This window comes from Octodon degus, unplaced genomic scaffold (genome assembly GCF_000260255.1).
Source record: "Octodon degus isolate 3935 unplaced genomic scaffold, OctDeg1.0 scaffold00018, whole genome shotgun sequence".
NCBI lineage: Eukaryota > Metazoa > Chordata > Mammalia > Rodentia > Octodontidae > Octodon > Octodon degus.
In genome coordinates this window covers 2,208,595-2,229,542 of record NW_004524594.1, presented here as the reverse complement: position 1 = coordinate 2,229,542, position 20,948 = coordinate 2,208,595, and the positions used below count along the sequence as shown (strand labels likewise).

Sequence of the window (20,948 nt, the reverse complement as noted above, 5' to 3'; positions counted from 1 at the left end):
AGGCACCTCCAAAGAAGGGGGACAACGCCTGTAGCATCCCATCCCAAACCCCGGGTGGCGAGAACAGCACCGGGTGGCGAGAACAGCGCTACGGGGAAGCAGCTGATTGGTTGTGTGGAAGGGGGCGTGGCAGGACTACGCCACTGGGGACGCGGCCCGCGGATTTCTGGTACATTGGAAGTAGAAATACATTATTTTACCTAATCTCCTCCGCCTTTTAATATTTTTTATTTTTATTTCTTTTATGGCTGGCTCAGGCTGCCTTAAGGACGGGTGTGGCATGGCATGTGGAGCTGGGGATCGAACTTCAGTCCCGCAAGCCTGACTGGGTTTGTCCTTGCAGGAGCTTAAACAACTGAGCTAACCGGCAAGCTGCCCCCCCCCCCTTTTTTTTTTCTCCGCTGGGATTTATCTCTAGACAGGCAGGGGTCTGCTTGAGAACTCCCAGCCGTGATTCAAATGCTGCTCTAGTCTGAAGGCAGTTGTAAGCCTCCCCTGCCTATTTTTCTTCTATGTCACGTGGAGAACAGGAGATACCTTCCCTGTCCACACCAAGGAAGACAGACGCAGGAGAGGTGACCGTGGACATTTTTTGCCACTAACTGAGTGCCGTTCTCTTTTTGGTAAACGGTTGTCAGGAATCCTTGTGCTCAGATGGGATTAGAAAGCCAAGTGGCGAGGCAAGGCAATAGAGAAAGGGGCTCAGGACAATACCCTCTATCTGGCTGTCCAGAGCCCCGCAAGAGTGGTGACCTGAGGCGGCTCATTGGTCATGAAGCAGGGAGCAATTGGGGTAGGATGTGGGCTTGGGTACTGGGCAACATGAGCCTCTAGCTCGCTTCCACTTCCTTCTCTTGAGGTTTTGTTTATTTATTTATTTAGTGATAGTGGGGATTGAACTCAGGACCTTGCGCTTGCCAGGCAAGAGCTTATTCTATTGAGCCATCTCCCCGGCACTCTTGAGGTTTTAAACATTGGCAATGGAGAGGGAGGAGCCAGCTTGTTCAACACTTGTGGGGCTGGGGGTCCTGAGTGAGGAGTGGGAGGGACACAGAGGAGAGATCCCACAGCCCATATTTTCTCAAACTTCTCCTCCAGGGAGGGGGGCATGGACCCAACCAGGCTGGCAGCAGCAGGGCTCGACTGAATTTCTTCTCTAGATCTCAGATCTAATGGTCCCCAGAGACAAAGAGCAGCAGGCAGTGCCCAGGGGCAGACAGCAGGGTGCCTCCTCCCTGCTGGATCTGTCATTGGCTGGGCAGACTACATTGGGTCATCACCCTTCAGACCATCCCAAATCACAGGGAAGAGATGCAGACCAGTTTAGCAGGCACAGATGAGGACAGTGGAGGTCCAGAGAGGGGACCCGCCTGCTCCAAGGGCACACAGCGAAGTCCTAGGCAGGACTGGGCCAAACTGGGTCTCAGGCCCAAAGGACCAGCCACTTTTGTATGCCTGTACTTGTGTCCTTCTCCCCCTGTGTATGCCCACAGCACCCTTTGGAGGCTGACTATAAGCTTTTCCTTTTGCCCTGAGTGCCAAGGTTGAGTGACAGGAGGTCCCAAAGAGGGATGGAGACCTTAACTCACCTCACTCATGGGGTAGGCAGCAGATTCACTGACACCAGTCTCAGAATTTTCAAGGGCTGGCCAGATAGCTCAGTGGATTACAGCACCTGTTTAGGTAGATGCAGGGGCTGGGGGTTCAATGCCCCATTTGCTGTGCCGGGCCCCACTCCTGGGGTGCCCTGAGATGGCAATTGAGACTGGGCATGCACCTATAATCCCAGCATTGTAATCCCAGTGCTTGGGAGGCTGAAAAACAGGAAGGATCTCTACAAATCCGATCTGTGTAGTGAGACCCTGTACTAAATACATTTAAAAAAAAAAGAATTTAGGAATTAGGAGTGTTTATGGGGCAGAATGAAAAAAAAGAGGCAGAGGTAAAGAACACAGGCCTTGGGGCTCAGTATGTCAGTGTAGTGTTGGGTTACAGGTTGCTCAAAATTGAACTTAAAGCAAACAAAAAGCAACTGCAGTGGTCATGCAATTGCTAGTATTCCTAGTACTCTGGGAGGCTGAGGCAGGAGCATCTCCAGTTTGAGCACAGTGTAGTCAATTTAGGGACAGTGAGCCTCTCATCTCAAAAGTTTAGAACACTGGGCCAGAGAGATAGCTCAGTGGACTAAGCGCCTGCTTAGGAAAGCGCAGGGACTAGGGCTTGATTCTCACTACTGTATGCTGTGCCGGCCCTGCTCTCCAGGCTTGCTGAGCCGGGCACCAAGTGCAGCCATGGTGGCACATGCCTGTAATCCCGGCGTGGGGAGGCTGCAAACAGGAGGATCACTATGAGCCTGAGCCGCACAGTGAGACCCAGTACCAAATACATTAAAAAAAAAAAAAAAAAAAGAGATTAGGGCCCGGGAAGATAGTTCAGTAGAATAAGTGCTTGCCTGGCAAGCACAGGGTTCTGAGTTCAATCCCTGGTACTGCAAAACGAACAAACAAAAAAGTAGAAAAAAAAAAGTTAGAACAATGTTCACAGAGGCATGGGGCTGCAGCTCAGTGAGAAGGGCCTAGGTTTAATCCCAGGACCACCCCATTCCAAACAAAGTGCAGTTTAAAAGTGACTTTTGGGCAACCCCCTCCGGTCCCTTTCTGTCCCCTGATAATTCTGCTCTTTAAAAGGATACGATTTTCCTTGTTTCTGCTTTATTAATTCCACCCTACCTCCTGAGCAGGGTGAGACCTGCAGGCCCAGTGTCCCTCACCAACTCCCCCACCCCTGCATGCATGACTCCTTTTGGGCAGGGGCTTGCCTGTGCCCTCAACCTGCTCCCTCACAAAAGGCCTCTGGCTGTGGGGGCAGGAATCTTCCACCCTCGGCCCCACCACAGGGTAGAGATGAGGGTCTAGGAACTAGAATTCCAAGCTCTGGCGACTCTGAATCCCCCCATCTTCCCTCCATTCCCAGATGTACAAGGACCCACCATCAGTCTCCATAGCAACCATTACCCCTGGCCTCCAGAGGCCCAAAGTGTGACCCCAGGCCCCCACAGACAGCTTCCTGGCCTCAGAGAGGAGGAGGATTCTTCCTTAGGGGTCAGCCTCAGTCTTTACAACCCCGTGCTGGGCGAAAGGACCCAGGGGAGCCCTTTGCGGGTCTTGGAGAGGCCCAGTGAAGCGCGGGGGAGGGCAGGTTCTCACCCCCAGCCCTTTCCACCCATAAGGGGTACTCCCTATGTGCAGCTCCCCCCCCCCCCCCCAGTGCTGGAGCCAGTCCTGTAAGCAGCTGGTATTCTAGGAGGGAGGCGGATATAAACTAGCAAGCAACTTCAACCACAAATGCTGGACCCTCGAGGATGTGTATACTAGGCAGAAGGAAGGGCAAGGGCAAGTCCTAGGACAGTGATCCTTAAGGAAGGTCCTCCACCAGCTCATGCCTGGGGCCGACTGGAAGAGGCCAGATGGGGGCCGGGGAGATGGCTCAGTATAACAAGTGCTTCCCTGGCAAGCGCAAGGGCCTGAGCTCAATCCCCGGTTCCGGAAGAGCCCAGAGGGCATTCCATCTAGGAGGGCATCCAGGCCCCCCGGGGAATCATGCCTGTGTCCTCCGACGTGCGGTTACCCCAGCACCGGGCCTGACACGCGGGCACACTCAGGACGCACACCGGCAGAGGCCAGGCCGGGCCCGCTTTTGGAGTCGGGGACAGAGGAGGCGGAGGGAAGGGCACAGCCTTCTGGATAGGCGCGGGGGATACCGGCCTTGCCCGGGCCGCAAGGTCCCTCACCAGCTCAAGGGCGGGAGATGGCCAAAGGGTGCCGGGTTCCGGCTGTCCCCGGACCAGGCTGGGCGGCTGGGCGGCCCGTCCACCTCGGCAGAGGGCGGAGGAACGCGCCCGCCCTAGGTGCTCGGTGGCCTCGGGGCAGGTCTGGACAAGCCACGCCTCGCGTCGAGAGAGCAGGTGTCCCGACCCCGCTGCCCGACATTCCTGTCCCCGTCCCTTCCCCCCGACCCAGGCCTCGCAACGGCAGCGTCTGTGATCCCAGCCCGAGGTGCCCTCTCCAGCAGAAGAGATGGGGAGCACCGCGAGCTCGGGGCAGGTGGCTGGACCCGGCCTCCTGGGGGCTCCCCGCACCCCCAGCCCCCAGCAGGGCTCCGCGTCCCGCCGGGCGGGCGAAGGCGGGAGCCGGGGGTCTCCCCGCCCCTTCGGGCCCGGGGGCGGAGGTGAAACCTGAGCCCAGGTCGGGGGCGGAGCCGGCCCAAGCTTCCAGCGGCCCGCACGGGTGGCGAGCGCCGGGCTGGGCCGGACGGACGCCGAGCAGGTGAGGCGGTCCCGCGCGCAGGGCGCCCCGCCATCCTCGCCGCGTTCCGCAGCCCGCGATGGAGCCCGCAGCCCCGGCCCGCGCCCCGCCCTGAGCGCCCCGCGACGGCCATGCTGCCCCGGGTGCGCCCCAGGGCGCTGGGCGCCGCCGTGCTTCTTCTCGGGCTGCTGCTCCTGGTCGGGCTCTTCCTGCTCGCTGGGGACCCGCGGGCGGACGACTCGGGGGGCTCCTGCTGCCGGTCCACGCAACTTGAACTCCGGGACGGGCGGCCTTCGGGGCCCGTCGCGCGCGATGGAGCCCCGCGTCCGCCCAGGTGCCAGGTAGGTGCCATCTGGACACCTATGGGGCCTCCTGCAGGTGCTTCCCTCGGCGGGGTCTCAGTTTCTCCACCAGAGGACCGCATCCCCGGCCTTCTACACATCCGCGCCTTAGCTCCGACGCCAGGCGGGATCGCCCGGGCTCAGGCGGGCCCGAGGTGCCGTGGAGGTGGAGGCCGCGGCTGACCGGTGTCCCCTCCCCAGCTCTTGCACGTGGCCATCGTTTGCGCAGGACTGAACTCCAGCCGCGAGGTCGTCACCCTGGTGAAGTCCATGCTCTTCTACAGGTACAGCAGAAGAAGACTGGGGACTCGGGGACCAGGTCCCTCATTCCCAGGAGGCTTTGAAGAGACCATCCTGAGCAAGCGCTTCCCCCTGGGAGCCCCTGGGGTGAGGCTCGCCCACCTTCCTGCGGGGGTTTCTCAGGCTTCCTGTCTGTCTGCTCCAAAGGAAAAATCCGCTGCACCTGCACCTGGTGACCGACTCAGTGGCCAGGGGCATCCTGGAGACGCTCTTCCGCACATGGATGGTGCCAGCCCTCGGGGTCAGCTTCTACGACGCCGAGCAGCTCAAGGCAGGGTCCCACTCCCTCAACTGGGCTGTTTATTCCCAGCAGTGTGTGGGGGGAAGGGAGCCCCTCAGACGCTTCTTGAAGCTCAGACCCCTAGCTCCATCCCCGTCCCCACCGGCTCATGCCCTGGCCTGCCCTTCCCACCTCAGCCTAAGATCTCCTGGATCCCCAACAAGCACTACTCGGGCCTCTATGGGCTGATGAAGCTGGTGCTGCCCGACGTCCTGCCCCCGGGGTTGGCCCAAGTCATTGTCCTGGACATAGATGTCACCTTCGCCTCTGATATCGCTGAGCTTTGGGCACTCTTTGCTTACTTTTCTGGTGAGATACCTGGGTCCCTGCCTTCGACACCCCTTCCCTGACTTGTCGGGGTTCCAGACAAGTGGCCCCAAGCAGCTCCCTCATGCCCTCCCCTCCAGACAAGCAGGTGATCGGGCTCGTGGAGAACCAGAGCGACTGGTACCTGGGCAACCTTTGGAAGAACTACCGGCCCTGGCCTGCCTTGGGCCGGGGATTTAATACAGGTGGGGACTACGTTGGGGGAGGCATAAAGAGGGGGTTGCTAAGTCCCAGGCAGGGTACAGAATGCTGGGAAGGCCCCCAGAAAGAACAGGGATATGGAAAGAACACTGGATGAGACCCCCATCCTCATCAGTTCTGTCTGAATGCTGGATGACTGGCCAACCTGCTTGTTCCCTCAGAGCCTCAGTTTTCTCATCAATTAAATGGGGGTGTTTTCAGAAACGGTGACATCGTTAGGCAGTCTGGCTGCACAGAAATCACAGGTTGTAGTTGTACAAACCAGAGCTGGGGGGGGGGGTAGTGCAGGCCTGTGACCCCAGCACTCGGAGGCGGAGGCGGGAGGATCGCTGCGAGCTTGATGCCAGACTGGGCTCCAGAGTGAGTTGAAGGCCAGCCTGGCCCGCGTAGTGAGCCCCTAAGACATCCCCCCGCAAAAGTAACACCACCATATGGGACTGTTCTGTATGTGGTTTGTCCCTTCCTGAAAAGTCCTTTTACCACACATGACTGTACCAGAAAATCAAAACATAGACATTCAGAAGACGCCTTCATGGCCCTACTTCCAGAGGCTGGTTGTCCCTCCTGGGCATGACACAGCTCTCCCTGCCGGCAGGTGTGATCTTGCTGTGGCTCGAGCGCCTCCGGCAAGCAGGCTGGGAGCAGATGTGGCAGCTGACAGCCAGGCGCGAGCTCCTCACCCATTCCGCCACCAACTTGGCTGACCAGGTCTGGGGAAACCCTGGTGGGGTTGGGGCTGGGCAGCCTGTGGGTTGAGGCCAGACGGCTGTGTCTGCCCAGGACATCTTCAATGCCGTCCTCAAGGAGCACCCAGGCCTGGTGCAGCCCCTGCCCTGTGTCTGGAATGTCCAGCTGTCAGACCACACACTGGCCGAGCGCTGCTACTGGGAGGCGGCCGACCTCAAGGTGAGTGGGGCAGGGGACTGAGTGGTGGCGGGCTGGTCAGGAGAGAGGGATGGGGCCTCCTGATCTCTGCTCTCGGTGTTCCTACTGACACTCTCTGTGATCTCAGGTGATCCACTGGAACTCGCCAAAGAAGCTGCGAGTAAAAAACAAACACGCAGAATTCTTCCGTAACCTGTACCTGACCTTCCTGGGGTACGATGGGAACCTGCTACGACGGGAGCTCTTTGGGTGCCCCAGCCAGGCCCCAAGTGGGGCCGAGCAGGTGAGAGGGCACCACCTTCCCTTCCTCAGGGCTGCGCTGGCCCTCTCTTCTGGCACCTTGCAGCCTTGGCTGGGGTGCACATGCCTCCTGTCCCAGCCCCTGTCCTTTCCCTGCCCACCGGCTCCCCACAGCTGCAGCAGAGCCTGGCTCAACTTGATGAAGAAGATGCCTGCTTTGAGTTCCAGCAGCAGCGGCTTACTGTGCACCGTGTGCACATCACCTTCCTGCCTCACAAGCCACCAGCTCCCCAGCCTCACGATGTCACCCTGGTGGCCCAGCTTTCCATGGACCGGTGAGGGTACTGAGGGCAGCCCTGGCAGCCAGGTGTGGGCTGGGATGAGGATCTTGGAGAGAAGGCTTTCAAAGCTGGTAGCTGTCTGTGGGAATGTTCTAGAAGCCGGGCTTCAGAGTCACTTGGATGCTGAGAGCTGGCCTCAGTAGCTGTGGGGTTTGGACAAGCCCTGCTCCCTCGTATCCTGTGTCTTCCCATGCCTGGTGGGATGGGGAAGAGGAAGACTGGCCCAGAAGGCAGTACCTGCTGGTCCTGTCCAGCTGGCACTCACCACTGCCCTCACCCCAGGATACAGATGCTCGAAGCCCTGTGCAGACACTGGCCGGGCCCCATGAGCCTGGCCTTGTACCTCACAGACGCAGAGGCCCAGCAGTTGCTGCATTTTGTTGAGGTGTCGCCAGTGTTGTCTGCCCGGCAGGACGTGGCCTACCATGTGGTATACCGCGAGGGTTCCCTGTACCCTATCAACCAGCTCCGCAATGTGGCCCTGTCCCAGGCACTCACGCCTTATGTCTTCCTCAGCGACATCGACTTCCTGCCTGCCTACTCCCTCTACGACTACCTCAGGTGGGCCTGGAGGGCAGCGTGCGCTGCTGTGCCAGCTGCAGCACTGGTATTCTCTGCGCACTGGGTCTGGGTTAGGTGGTTTCTCTGGGCTCCCGAGAGTAAGGGCCACTAGGGTGGCTTCAAACAGCTCTACTGTGTCTCTGAAAGGAAGCATGGGGCCCACCCCAAAGACACAGTCCCCACTGAGCCCCTGTCACCCTGCTCATCCTCAGGGCCTCCATCCAGCAGCTGGGGCTGGGTGGCCAGCATAAGGCGGCTCTGGTGGTGCCAGCGTTCGAGACCCTGCGCTACCGCCTCAGCTTCCCCAGATCTAAGGCTGAGCTGCTAGCCTTGCTGGATGCCGGGGCCCTCTCCACCTTCAGGTAGGAGGTGCTGCCACCCTGCCGGGTTCCCACCTTGGCTAGCCTGGCCTGCAGGACCCTCCCTCAGCCAGGCCTGCCTGCTCCTGCCCCCCAGGTACCATGAGTGGCCTCAGGGTCACATGGCCACTGAATATGCCCGCTGGCGTGAGGCTCAGGCACCATACCGTGTGCAGTGGGCAGCTGATTACGAGCCCTATGTGGTGGTGCCTCGCGATTGTCCCCGCTATGACCCTCGCTTTGTGGGCTTCGGCTGGAACAAGGTGGCCCACATCGTGGAGCTCGATGCTCAGGTGAGGCCTGAACTCCTTGGGCCCAGTGCTGCTTCTGCAGAAAGCTGGCTAAACCCTTAGGCAGCTGCCAGTCTGCCCTGGCCTGGGCCCTTGCTTGGGAGCAGTGGCGTGAGCCTGCTCCCCAATATGGTGGCCTCCCCAAACTGCAGGAATATGAGCTCCTGGTGCTGCCTGAGGCCTTCACCATCCACCTGCCACACACACCAAGCCTAGACATCTCCCGCTTCCGCTCCAGCCCTGCCTACCGCGCCTGCCTGCGAGCCCTCAAGGAGGAGTTCCACCAGGACCTGTCGCGACGCTATGGGGCTGCTGCTCTCAAATACCTCACGGCCCTGCAGCGGCCCCAATGAGCCTCCCCTGGCTGGATCTGTGCCACCTCTCCACCGGTCTCGACTCCTGTGGCCTGCAGACACTGGGCACCCTCCTGCCACCCTCCCACCTTCACAGCTATTTAAGTTATTTAAGGTCTCCGTGGGTGGGCCTGGGGCCTGCCCTCCTGCCATGCCACAGCTGGGATCCGCTCCCTTTGCCCCAGGTGGTTTGGGGCTGGCTCCCCATCTTCCCTCCTGCACATTCTTTTTTGATAATTAAAGTTTTGAAGTGATTTTCTTGTTCCTCCCACGGTTGGGGAATCAAGGGACAGGGGAGGTACTACCGCTGCTGGACCTCCAGGCAGGACAGGGAGACCCAGGGAAGGCAGAGGCTGGGACTGGAGTGTCTTACCCATCCTCCCTGCCCCAAACTCAACACCATGAGGCTGAGAGACTTTATTTGGCTTTATTTAGTAAAATGTTAAAATAAATAAATACAAATTGATCAGCTGCTCTGTATCCCCCCCACCCCCTCAAAACAAAAACCAAACAAACAAAAACTTTGAAGCACAAAACTCCAAATACAAGTTCTACCAAGACTGAAATCACAAAGGGCATGGACAAGAGACAGGATTGGGGCTGGTTGGCGCTAAGAGCTTGCTGGCCTCTGGCCTGCCATCCTGCCTGCCTGCAACTCCCCGGGCTGGGAACCTGGACACTGGAGAGAGGTGCAGGGCCCGGCAGCTGCATGGAGCTGTGTGGGGCCCAGCGGGAGGAGCCGTGAGGGAGTGCCCAGTGGAAGGCACCCGCCTCCACTGAGTTACTTGTGAGAGCCCTGGCCCTCCAGGGGTGACCCCAGCTTCCTCCCCTCAAGTGGGAAGGCCAGAGGAGTTGCCAGGGGACACCAACTCTCGAGAGGACTTAAATTGGGACTGATTTAAATCAGGGTGAAAACAGGACTCCCGTTTCCTGCAAAGCATGCAGGCTGAGGGGTGGGGTGAGGTCATCATTTACACAGCAGTTTCCTCCATCCAGCACAGCTAGGAGAGGAGCACCCAGGAAGATGTCCTGGGGCCATCAGTCCTCTTACTGTAGGCACCTCCCACCCCTGCAGTGAAAGTCTCCTAAATTCAGCCCTTTAGGTAAGGACCACACCCAAGAAGGGAGGAAAGGGAAGAGACCACATTGTGTGTGTGAGCTGGGCGGTGCTGAGAGCCCAGAGGCTCTGATGGCCCCAAGGAGTGCAGAAGCAGGGTTCCGCACTGATGGCCAGCTATTCTCAGCAGCCCTGGGCCTGAGCCAAGCAGCAGCGGGCATAGGGGGTTAGGGAGGCAGCCCAAGCCCTGCAGCGGGAGTGGGGGGGTGGGGGGGTGGGAGGGAGGGGCCTGGTAAGGTACCTAATGCTAAGGAAGGAAGAAATCAGAATGAAAGAGCAAGGCAAGACCCAGAAGGCTCCTTGGAGAAAAAGGACCTGCAGGCCAGGAATGCAAAATAAGGGTGGGGTTAAAAAGGGAGATGACAGCAGCATGACCTCAGCACCGCCCTGGGGCTGGGCCAGATAGCCAGAAGTCTTGGGAGAGGGCACAGGAAGCAGGCCGGCAGGGAGAATGCAAATGGTAGGATGACACAACAAGTGGACTTCCCAGGCCCCGGGCAGGGCTGCTCCTGAGCTGGGCCCTCTAAGGTGAAGGCAGCACCAGCCTAGTTTGCACGTGTGGTTGTCAGAGCAAGAGAAGAAAAGAGGAGGCAGCATGGGTGGGGTGGTACTGTGGGCACCCTGGGGTCTGGAGCGACAGAGTGAGCCTGGCTGCACAGACCAGTGAAGGACAAGGAGAGGGCATGAGTGGGGGCCTTACTCCACAGTATGGTGGTGTCCTGGAATCAGCCGAGGGTGGAGGCTTGGGGCAGGGCTACAGTTTGTAGTGTTCTTGGAACACTAGGAAGAATCTGCTCCTTGACTTTAGGCGAGGTCAGATGGTAGTGGACAGTGCTCAAGGAAGCAGGCCAACTGGTCACTCCCTGGCTCGGTCCCCCAGCCTGCACCCCTCTTGGAGTAGAGTTTCCTTGCCAAAAAGGATGGGTATTGTGTGGCAAGCCCCAGCTCATGGGCCCAGACATGTTCGCAGGGAGCTCTGAGGCAGGCGTTCCACCTCCACTGGCCTCTGATGCGCCGCCAGTGATTGTCCCAACTAGTCTGGGCATCTCCAAGGCTCCCTGACTAGACGTAGCACCTTGGTTTCTGAATGAGAAGAGGGGGTTGCTTGGCTCCCCTCAACTAAGCTGGCAGCTAGGACCTGGCCCTGAGGCCTGTACAGCCAAACCCAAAGCCCCTTTCCAACACCTGGCAAGGACGGGCACATGACTTGAAGGAGGATCTCTTCTCTGTTGCTCCTGTTCCAGAATTGTCTGTCTCTGGGCCTAATAAGGGAGGGAGCAGCTAAAGGCGCCTTTTCTGCCACACCTAGACTCTGGCCAACCCAGGCCTGGGGCAGGCTGGGAAGAGATGTGGCAGTGGGGCCACAGGCAGAGCTTCTGCTTCTGGCCCTTCCGCCAGGGACACGCAATGGACAAAGCCGCGGTGAGGACACGTGTCCAACAGGACTTATTTCCCATACAGCATGACAGACACGATCTGAGCCATTTGGACCTGGTTTTCCCAAGTTAAAGCCACGACAGGCCTAGCCAAGGCAAGCACAGCGGTTCTGGCCCAGGGGTATCTAGGGAGCTGGGTAGGGGTGATGCCTGGAGCCAGCAGGCAGAGAAAGGTGCAGCCTCTGACTCTCCAAAACAAGACAGACTCCAGGGCGCCCAGCTCTGTCTCAGAGACAAAGGTCACTCAAGTGCCTCCTTCTTCTGTTCTCTCAAAGCACCGAGGGCTGAGGCAGCCAGCCCCACTGCCCTCCAAGGGGCAGCAAGGAACTTAGCGGCTTTGCTCTCAGCGGTGCCCCAGGCACTCGGAATGCTGGTGGCTGAAAGACCGAGAGCAGCACCAAAGGAAGGATCTCATGAGGCACCAGCCTCGCGCTAGCAGACACTGAGGGGACCGTGGGGAGGGCCCTGATACCACACACACTCCACGTGGACTCAAAAACAGGAGCCGAGATCCCTGCACCGGGAAGAGAGGGTGGTCCGTGAGGAGAGGAGGGCGGGGAGCCCGCAGCCCTTCCTGGGGACTGGCCCACCAGTTCAGAGACACAAACACAGCAAAATGTCATCATGATCAGCAGGTTCTGTGCTAAAAAATTATAACTACACGGCATGTTCTCCAGTTCTGACACCTTTTTAATAGAAATCACTGTTTTTAGGAAACAAATAGCACTTTTGTAATTTTTTTTACAATGTTTCTTACCTTGATCTTAATTTAAGTAACACTAGGAAGACCTCAGTATCTTTTATTTTCCTTTTTAATTTAAAAAAAAGTGTTTTTCCCCCAGATACAAAGTTTTTTTTTTTTTGTTTTTTTGTTTTTTTTTGTTTGCCCTTGCATTAAAAAAAAGAAAAAAAAAAACAAAAAAAAACAAAAAAAACCCAGTGCCCAAACGCTGACACAGGACTCACAAAGACTCACTGACCTCACTGACACTACGACTCCTACTCTACCATGCATGGTCTCGACTACCCTTAGCGGACTGTCAGCCTGAAAAACAGCTTTCTATTCCTTAGTTTAGTTTTTGTTACCAAAAAAAGCAAAATAAACAACAAAACTTTCTTTAAAGAAAAAAAAGGAAAAAAAAGTTAAAAAAAAAAAAAAAGAGGAAAGAAACATCTCCATTCAATTCACACACACCTGGGTCGCGTGCTGCTTCGCGCAGGGTCTTCTCTTCTTATAAATATAGAAAAGGGATGGAGCTTGTTTTCAAGTAAAATCACCAGTTCTCCTTTTTCCTTTCTGGACCACACACAACACTCCCTTCTTCCCTGCCTCAGCAAGGCCAGCAGGACCCCCACTGGCCTTGGTCTCCAAGGACTGAGGGGCTCACGGCACAGGGGTGCACGGTCACCAAGCACTCGAGGGGGAGGGGGCAGAGGCCTGGGAGGGCGGCGGGCACCCGGGCAGGAGCAGAGCTGGGGGAGAAGCTAGTGGCCTTCCTGGTGTCCCCTCCACACCCTGGCGGCCCTCCTGACAATAGGAATACTGCTTATGGATATAATTCCCACCCGCGCCCCTCCCACCCCTCCCGGTCCCTTCTCCGGGCACTGGTGTTGGTTAAATCTTGATTTCCTTTTTTTTTTTTCTTTTTTTGGTTTGATAGAAGTGAAAGTTTAGAAACAGGAAAGCCCACACACTCTTTGGACTTGTCTTCTCTATCTAGACAAACAGCTCGGCAAATAAGGATCTGAAACCTGCTCTCCTCCCTCCGCCCGTCCCTGCTCCCACCCACAAAACAAAAACAAACCCATCGTGGCTGTGGAGGCTGCTGCAGGCACACACTGGTGTATAATAGAGAGAGTAAATATATTATTTCACTTGGCATGGTGCTGGCAAAGAACCTCCAGCTGGCACTATTTCATGTAACATGGTCCAATCTTTGCATGTACACACAGAATAAGAAGGATCAATTGGCAAACTTGGGTGCCACCTGGCACAAGCATCTTCTCTCTCTCTGGAACCAAAGAACCAAAAGAATTCTGTACTTTCCAGAAGCGGTCCGGCTTTGCTGTTCGAGTCTTCAGTGTTGCGCGCTCCTGGCCGCCGGGGTCCCGTGGCTTCTCGTGAGGGCTCTGTTATTTAGTCTCTTCCCCCGGGTTACAGTTCGCTGGGCAGCTCTGGGAGGATGGGGAGGGGGTGGGCGTGGAGGCGGAGGCGCTGGCTGGGGGCGTGCAGTCCGGGCCATTGGAGATGGCCCCCACAGTGGCCTCAGAGTCTACAGGTTTGGAGAGGTCGATGCCGTGGATGAGGCGGATCAGCTGCTTTACCTTCTCCAAGGAGCTGTGCATCTCCTTCTGCCGGGCCAGGATGGTGTTCTTCATTTCCATGCATTTCTGCAGCAAACGAGAAGGCGGCCTGAGCAGATACTTTCCTAAAGGCCCGGCGGCCTCCCAGAGGAGCGGCCTCTGCCTTGAAAGAACTCTGTGGGCCAGGGGGCACCCCCCAGAACTTCTCGCTTCCACTTGGAGTGGTAGCTACTTCCTAGAAAGAGAGGCCCTGAAGTGCAAGAGGGAACAGCAATCCGACTAAAAGCCAAGCCCACTTGACACCAGCACTTAAAGCCAAACTTGCATAACTACCATGAACCTACCAAGTGAAAGTCACTTCTGAGCTTCCCATAACTGCCCTTGACGCTGGCTGGAGCAGGCACGGGTATGCTCTGTCACACTCACGGGCGGCCCTGAGGACTAGACTGAGCTCTGGGCAGAAAACCAGCTAGCAGCAACATCTAGGTTTGAGCTAAGCACCGTGGGAGTATCACTGGTCCTCGAGAGCTTAATGCCAGGGCCTGGGGAGGGCTGTGGGGTTTAGGAGCCTGGAGAATGCAGGCCCGAGGACTGTACCACAGAAGTCCTCCTGCCCGCAGCCCCATAGCTGCTGGCGCCTGCTTTAGGCGGAAGAAAAGTATTAAATCTGCAGCCATGGGTGGCTGTGCAAGTGGCAAGCTCTACGGCCACCGAGTTCCCAGCACCAGCTGGTGTCCAGAGCTGAGGATGCCCTGTTCTACAGGGGTAGGGAGGCCTGCTCCTGTCTGAAAGATCTGTGCCCTGCCTGGCTGGGGTGGGCCAGGCAGCACGCACTGCCGACACCTGGGCCTCTTTAGCACACTGCCCAGGACCAGAAGGAAATGCTGTCAGCATTGGGTGGGCAGGGGCAGGGCTGGACCTCCCCGCCCAGGGCACCAGAAGCAGTCACAAGACGGTCTGAGTCCACCCAGGGCCAGGCTCTTTCTAGACACAGACATGGTCAGGAATTTCCAGGGCTGCGACTGCACTACCATGGCTGTGGGGTCGGAACGTGCTCTCACACAGAGCCGGGCGGGCGCTCAGAGCTTGCGTAGGTGCCACGGGGCCACTGGGCTGCACCGAGCGCACTGGAGGCAGCTCCGTAACTGGCTGCAGCACACACCCTGACAATGGAAGGACCCACGCCACCCTGGGCCTCGCGTGCTGCTGCGCTCTCAGAACACACCTGGGCATCTGCGGTCTGCCACCAAAGGCAGGGTGGGGACTTACACTTATAGAATTGCTGAGCTGTTTCACCTTCTGTTCTAATTGTTCTCGCTCTTGCTTTAAGTCTGAACTCCATTTAAGTAGCTTCTGTTTCTCTTCTTCTTTAGCTAAAAGCAAAAGGGACAGTTTTCAACAATGACTACACTGAGAAGGCTGCAGTGCTCAGAATGCTCCCCAGGGAAGGTCTCTTCCCCAAAGGGACCCCCAGGTCGCACAGCCAAAGCGTGGAGCCCGCCCCACCCTCTCCTCACTGTGCTGTCCAGGCTTGCGCAGAGTGGCTTCCACAGACAGGGTCTCACCCTTCACATCCACCTTCCCCAAGAAGGTGGCACAGGGTCTGTCTCACTAATAAAAGGTTTTCATTTTATTTTATTTTGGTTTTCGGAGACAAGGTCTCACCTTATAGTCCAGGTTGGCCCTGAACTCCTGGAGATCCTCCCACCTCTGCCTCCAAGTGCTGGGATTACAGGTGTGTAAAATCACACCAGGCTTTGAAAGCAAAATAAATACCGCCTTCCCATTCCCCCAGCCCAGAATTGGGATCTGAACTCAGGGTTTTGTGCATGCTGGGAAAGTGCACTATCACTGAGCTACATCCCCAACTCTTTATTTATTTATAAAATTTTATTTATTTATTTATTTATGTGTGTGTGTGTGTGTGGCCAGCTCAGCCCACCTGGTGCTTTAGACCACTGAGCCATCTCACCAGCCCCCCCCAACTCTTTAATTAATTAACTAATTAATGCATTATCCTGCCCTCTCTCCCTTATTTTTTGAGACAGGATTTCACTAAGCAGTCCAGTTTGGCCTCAAATTTGCAAACAATCCTTTTGCCTCAACTTTCCTGGTAGCTGGGATTACAGGTATGTGCCACTGTGCCTGGCTAACAATTTCTTTCTTTCTTGTTTTTCTGAGACAGGGCCTTGTTATGTAATTCAGGCTGGCTTTGAGTTCACTGGGTAGCCCAGGCTGGCCTGGAACTTGCAGCAATCCTCCTGCCTCAGCCTCCTAAGCACTGGAACTACAGGCATGCATCATCACACCTGGCAACAAATTCTGTTGCAAGAATGTAAGCCTTAATAGAAAAGGGCTAGGGGTAATCCTTTACCTGCTTTGTAGGCAATATAGGAATGAACAATTGCTAAAGTTCCAGGCCATGGAATTGCTTCTTCTTTCTTCAGCATCTGAAAAGAATTTGAGAATTCTACCTTGAAAAGGAAGCATAAGCACACACCCTCTAGGTTAAGAGCAAGACAGGGTCTATGACTATTGGCAAACAAAATCCAGGGAGGGTTTATAGATTCCAGGCTACAAAGTGCTGAATATCAAAGGCTGCAAGAGTCAAGCACTTGTGTCTGGGTTTAGGAAGAGGTTAGGACCTGGCTGAGCACCCCAGCCTTCTCACATAGGCCGCAGGGCCTTAGTCACTGGGCACAGCCAGAGCCACCGCACAAAAGCTGCATGTCAGGATGGTGGCAGATGTCATGGGCAACTTTGTCCTTGACCCCATATGGGCTGCTTTTTTCAATTTTACTATGTCCCTCAAGGACTTTTTTTAGAACGTGGTTCTGAGGATTGAACTAAGGGCCTCTTGCATACTAGGCAGGTGCTCTGGGGCTGAGCCACATTCCCAGTCCTCTTCTTCCTTTAAAAAAATTTTATGTATTTGGTGCAGGGTCTCACTACACAGCTCGGACTGTTTTTCTCCTGTTTCAGCCTCCCCAGTACTAGGATTACAGGCATGTGTCACCACGCCAGTCTTGGTGGGTGGCTTTGTGTGTCCGGGGCATGGCCAGCACTGCACACGTACCAGGGATGGAACCTGGGTCCTTGTGTTTGTCTACACAGCGCTTAGACCACTGAGCTATCTCTGTGGCCCTCCTCTTCTTTTTGAGACAGGGTTTCACTTTGCAGTGCAAGCTGGCCTTGAACTCACTCTGTGGCCAGGCTGCTCTCCGATTCGTAGCGATCCTGCTACCTCAGCAACCTCAGCGCTGGGATCACATGTGTGCTGCCACACCTGGCCCTAGTCCTCGTTTTTTTTTTTGTTTGTTTGTTTTGTTTTGTTTTTCCTGTTATTTTTTGGAGACAGGGTCTTGCTATGCAGTACAGGCCAGCTTTGAACTTCTCATTGATCCTCCTGCCTCAGGTCTCCACACCCCACAGTACCACGTGTGCTGGGGTTATAGGCATGGGTTACCATGCCTGGCTAATTTTTTTTTTTTGCAGAACCGGGGATTGAACTCAGACCCTTGTGCTTGCCAAGGAAGCGCTTATTCTACTGAGCCATCTCCCTGGCCATTTTGTTTGGTTTTGTTATAACACAGGTTGTGCTAAATTGGCCAGGCTGGCTCAAATCTGGAATCCTCTTACTTCAGCCTCCAAGAAGCTGGGATTATAGCTATACCCAGCTTCCTGAAAGACATCTTAACCAAGGAAATTAACAGTTCTAAGTACTAAAGCATAATCTAGATCCTGTGCAGATTATCAAAAGGTCACAAAGTAGCATCAGAAGAGAGCAGAGAGGGCTATTCTACTACACTGGAGGCCGAGGGAAGAGGAGCAAGATCAGAAGAGTACTCGTGAATCGAAGAGCTTTATTTATTTATTTATTTATTTATTTATTTTTTTGTGCAACCAGGGATTGACAAAGAGCTTTAAAAGAGCTACACAGGACTCTAGTGCTTGTTGGATTACATATTATTTATACAGCACTTTGCCTATTTCCGAAAGACCTGGGACAGCTTGTAATGCCTCAGTACTAGAGACTGAACCCAGGGCCTCTACACTGAGTTGTATACTCAGCTTCTTTTTATTTTGAGACAATCTTACTAACTTGTTAAATTGTCTAGCCCGCGTTTGAACTTGTGATTATCCGGAGTCAACCTCACAGTACTAGGATTAGAAGTGTTTGCAACTATATCCAGCTACAGCAAAGTTACAAAGACAAAACTACATGAATAACTGAAAAAACAGACCAGGAACCAAACAGAGAAGGAAGGAAGTAGCTAGGGCAGTTACTGACATGTGTAAAATATCAAGATAGCACTTCACAGTTAGTTCTCTACGCGAGCTTTTGAGGGTCTTGACATTTAAAGAGAAGATGAGGATTTGAACTACAGGGAAGCAGGCCTCCACCTCAGTCAGTGGGACAGACTCTGAGGCAGGAGGCTGTGCCTGGTGTGGTCTGGAAAAGAACAGCTGGGTGAGAGCAGAGCGGCCCACCCCAGGAAGAGGAAGGGGCTTCCCTTCCTCCTCCGCCTCAGCTCGCCCTCCTCTGAGCCACCCATACCTGGTCCTGACACCTGGGACAGATCCACATGCCCTTGGGGATGGTTTTCAGAGGCGGGTCGAGGCAGTCCAGGTGATACACGCGGGAACACGTGTCGCACATCAATAGCTGGCCACTTTTTCTGCAAACGCTGCAAAAATCCTCGTGGATATCACCCTATGAAATTGAAAGGAAAGGTAAGAGAAGGACAAAAAGGTAAAATTTTCACATTAACATGTTCTGGATCAGGTTCAGGGAAAGGGGGAACGGCTACTGGCCGAGTCCCATAGGACCAAGCTTCCCTAAGTAGACGCAGAATTTTAAACTTTGGTTTTTATTGGAAAGCTCTATAATTGCCTAGGTCAAAATTAACTTTATAGGTGATAGTTCAGCATTTATGATGTCTGCTAAGAGTCCAACCCATAAATCAGAAATTTTACAGGCAGTAAAATCCATTCATCAAAGTGTCTCACAATAGGATATAAACAATCCTCATTATCTATCATTTTATGGGAGGAGTTTAGAAGAATCGGAAAAGACAGAGAAGAAGTAAAGTTTTACTAAACTCCTTGCTTACTAAGAGGGGAAAATACAGAAAAGTTCAAATGGGAAAATACTGAGTCAGTGGCACAGGAAACTCATATAAGCTTTCTTACACCGAGACTTTAAGAAGCCAAAGCAATAGCTGACAGCGTTCTCTTAAAGTCCCTATTTAGCTTTGCTGTTTGATGGGCCATTCCATCCATGAGATTTTACTCCCCCCACATAAATACTGCACCGCATGGAAAGAGACAAGCAATCCCAGGTCGCTCTGCCACCCCCACATCCCACGGTGACGGGTTTACTACTCAGGGGAATGTGCTGGATTCTCTGAACAGAAGACGCTCTCAGAAAAGAGCTCTATGTGAATTTTGGAGAACTCAGGGAGGGAACAGAAAGTTCTTGTGAGGTGAACGTGATAACCACTACACTATGGAAACCACCTTAAGAAAGAGTTCTTGGGGCTGGGGAGATGGCTCAGTGGAATGAGTGCTTCCCTGGCAAGCACAAAGGCCTGAGTTTCATCCCTGGTTCCACCAAAAAAAAAAAAAAAAAAAAAAAAAAAAAAAAAAAAAAAAAAAAAAAAAAAAAGGGGAAAAAAAAAAAGAGTGAAGAAAGAGTTCTTTCATTCTTTTCTTTTCTTTTTTTAAGAAAGAGTTCTTGAAGAAGTATTTTTCATCAAGTCAATCCCATCCTGTTCTCTACACAGGAGTAATCCTGGTGAGGGTCCCGAGGATCAGAAGGCGGAAGGGACAGGGCAGAGGGGACTCGCCAAGTTGGTGCCAGCGTGTCGCCTTAAGGTTTCTAATCTTCCATGCTGAAGGCCTAGGACAGGCCTTTTCCTTATAGGAAGCAACGCCACAGAGCATTGGCCAGGCTTTCCTTTCCATGGGAGAGCCCTCCCCGAACACCACACTCAAAGCAGAGCTCTGCGGACCTACACACCTCTCTAAAGGACAGATCTACATGCCCTTGGGGATGGTTTCTCTGTAATGCACCAGGTATGTGGCAGCCTAGAGAAAAGTTCTCAATACATCCAAGTCTGGATAATAAAATATTACCTCTGGGTCATAAAAGAGAAACTCAGTATATATGCAAAAAATATTATAGGAAATCGTGCCTAATAGTTGACCTTCTAGGTCCTCATAGATTTGTCCTCAGATTAACTGTGGCTTTCTTCCTTCCTTCTTTTTGTTTTTCTTTTCTTTTTGTTTTTGTTTTTGTTTTTGTTTTTTTGAGGCAGGGTCTTGCTGTGTAACCCAGGCTATCTTCAAACTCATAGCAATCCTTTTGCCTCAGCTTCCCCAGCATTGGGATTACCCAGTTTGTACCACCCCGCCTCTTCCTTCACTTTCTTTTTCTTTTTTTTTCTACCAGGGACTGAACTCAAGATCTTGCCAGGCACTTGCCAGGCAAGAACTTAAGCTGCTGAGCTGTCTCCCTGCCTTCCTTCACTCATATCAGGATGAAAAATGCATTCCCCCTCTGGAGTCAGAACTTAGCCCCAGGCTATAGGTCTTCATTGCTATAGAGTATAGAGTTTATAAAGAATATAGAGACTGCTTTACATGAACCAGAGATAAAATTATCAGTGGATTATGAGTTATGCTGGACACAGTGAGCGGGACTTGGGGTAAAAAGAGTTTTCCTCGCTCTCCTTTTTCTCCTAAACTAGGAGAACATTAACAAACAGAAGGAAGAGAGTACTGAAAATAAAAATCAATTTCTTTCAAGTTTTTATTTATTTATTTATTTATTTTTGGTGGAACTGGGGATTGAACTCAGGCCCTTGTACTTGCCAGGGAAGCACTTATTCTACTGAGCCATCTCCCCAGCCCCCCTCTTTCAAGTTTTTAAATGAAAGAAAATTTCTTACTTCATTTATATATTCTAAGGCAGTGGTTCCTAATAATTTTGGGCCAGGAATCCTTTATACTCTTAAAATCACTGGGGATCCCAGAGAGCTCTTGTTCATGTGAATTCTACTTACTATTTTTGTTGTATTAGACAGGAGCTCTAATACGGGGAGGCTTACTGGGGACTGAACCCCGGGCCTTGCAGATACTAGGCAAGCACCTCACCACTGGGCTATATTCCTGCCCCTTTTATTAAAAGTTTGAGACATAGGGTCTTGCTATTGGCTAGACTGGCCTGGAACTCGCAACAGCCCTGCCTTGTCCTCCTGACTTGCTCAAATTACAGTTCTTTTTTTTTTTTTTTAAGCTTTTTTTT

The 20,948-nt window shown here is 53.9% G+C and overlaps 2 protein-coding genes across 9 annotated transcripts in view; one reads left to right on the top strand and one right to left on the bottom strand.

The window, feature by feature from the left end:
* The first annotated feature begins 4,374 nt into the window (after positions 1-4,374).
* Positions 4,375-10,119, top strand: Large2 (LARGE xylosyl- and glucuronyltransferase 2). The gene is made up of 13 exons (XM_004627290.2): positions 4,375-4,645; positions 4,847-4,929; positions 5,093-5,216; positions 5,363-5,534; positions 5,633-5,737; positions 6,349-6,461; positions 6,534-6,659; positions 6,766-6,921; positions 7,053-7,213; positions 7,502-7,780; positions 7,993-8,142; positions 8,237-8,432; positions 8,582-10,119. The coding sequence occupies exons 1-13, from the start codon at positions 4,436-4,438 to the stop codon at positions 8,780-8,782; spliced, it is 2,076 nt and encodes a 691-aa protein (XP_004627347.1). The 5' UTR covers positions 4,375-4,435; the 3' UTR covers positions 8,783-10,119.
* A 2,078-nt stretch (positions 10,120-12,197) lies between these two features.
* Positions 12,198-20,948, bottom strand: part of Phf21a (PHD finger protein 21A) — a 200,117-nt gene continuing 191,366 nt past the window's right edge. For all 8 annotated transcript variants that reach the window (XM_004627005.2, XM_023710399.1, XM_023710397.1 and 5 more), the window contains 4 exons: positions 18,198-18,353; positions 16,014-16,089; positions 14,909-15,012; positions 12,198-13,726 (listed from right to left, as the gene is read on the bottom strand). In XM_004627005.2, coding sequence (XP_004627062.1) covers positions 13,469-13,726; positions 14,909-15,012; positions 16,014-16,089; positions 18,198-18,353 — 594 coding nt within the window. In that variant the 3' untranslated portion in view covers positions 12,198-13,468. The remainder of the gene's footprint in view (positions 13,727-14,908; positions 15,013-16,013; positions 16,090-18,197; positions 18,354-20,948) is intronic.

Bases quoted from the DNA above. Each gene is read 5' to 3' on its own strand.
- Large2 (XM_004627290.2), top strand. From the start codon at position 4,436: ATGCTGCCCCGGGTGCGCCCCAGGGCGCTGGGCGCCGCCGTGCTTCTT. The intron at 4,930-5,092 runs GTACAGCAGAAG...TCTGCTCCAAAG, and splicing joins AAGTCCATGCTCTTCTACAG to GAAAAATCCGCTGCACCTGC. The intron at 6,922-7,052 runs GTGAGAGGGCAC...GGCTCCCCACAG, and splicing joins CCCCAAGTGGGGCCGAGCAG to CTGCAGCAGAGCCTGGCTCA.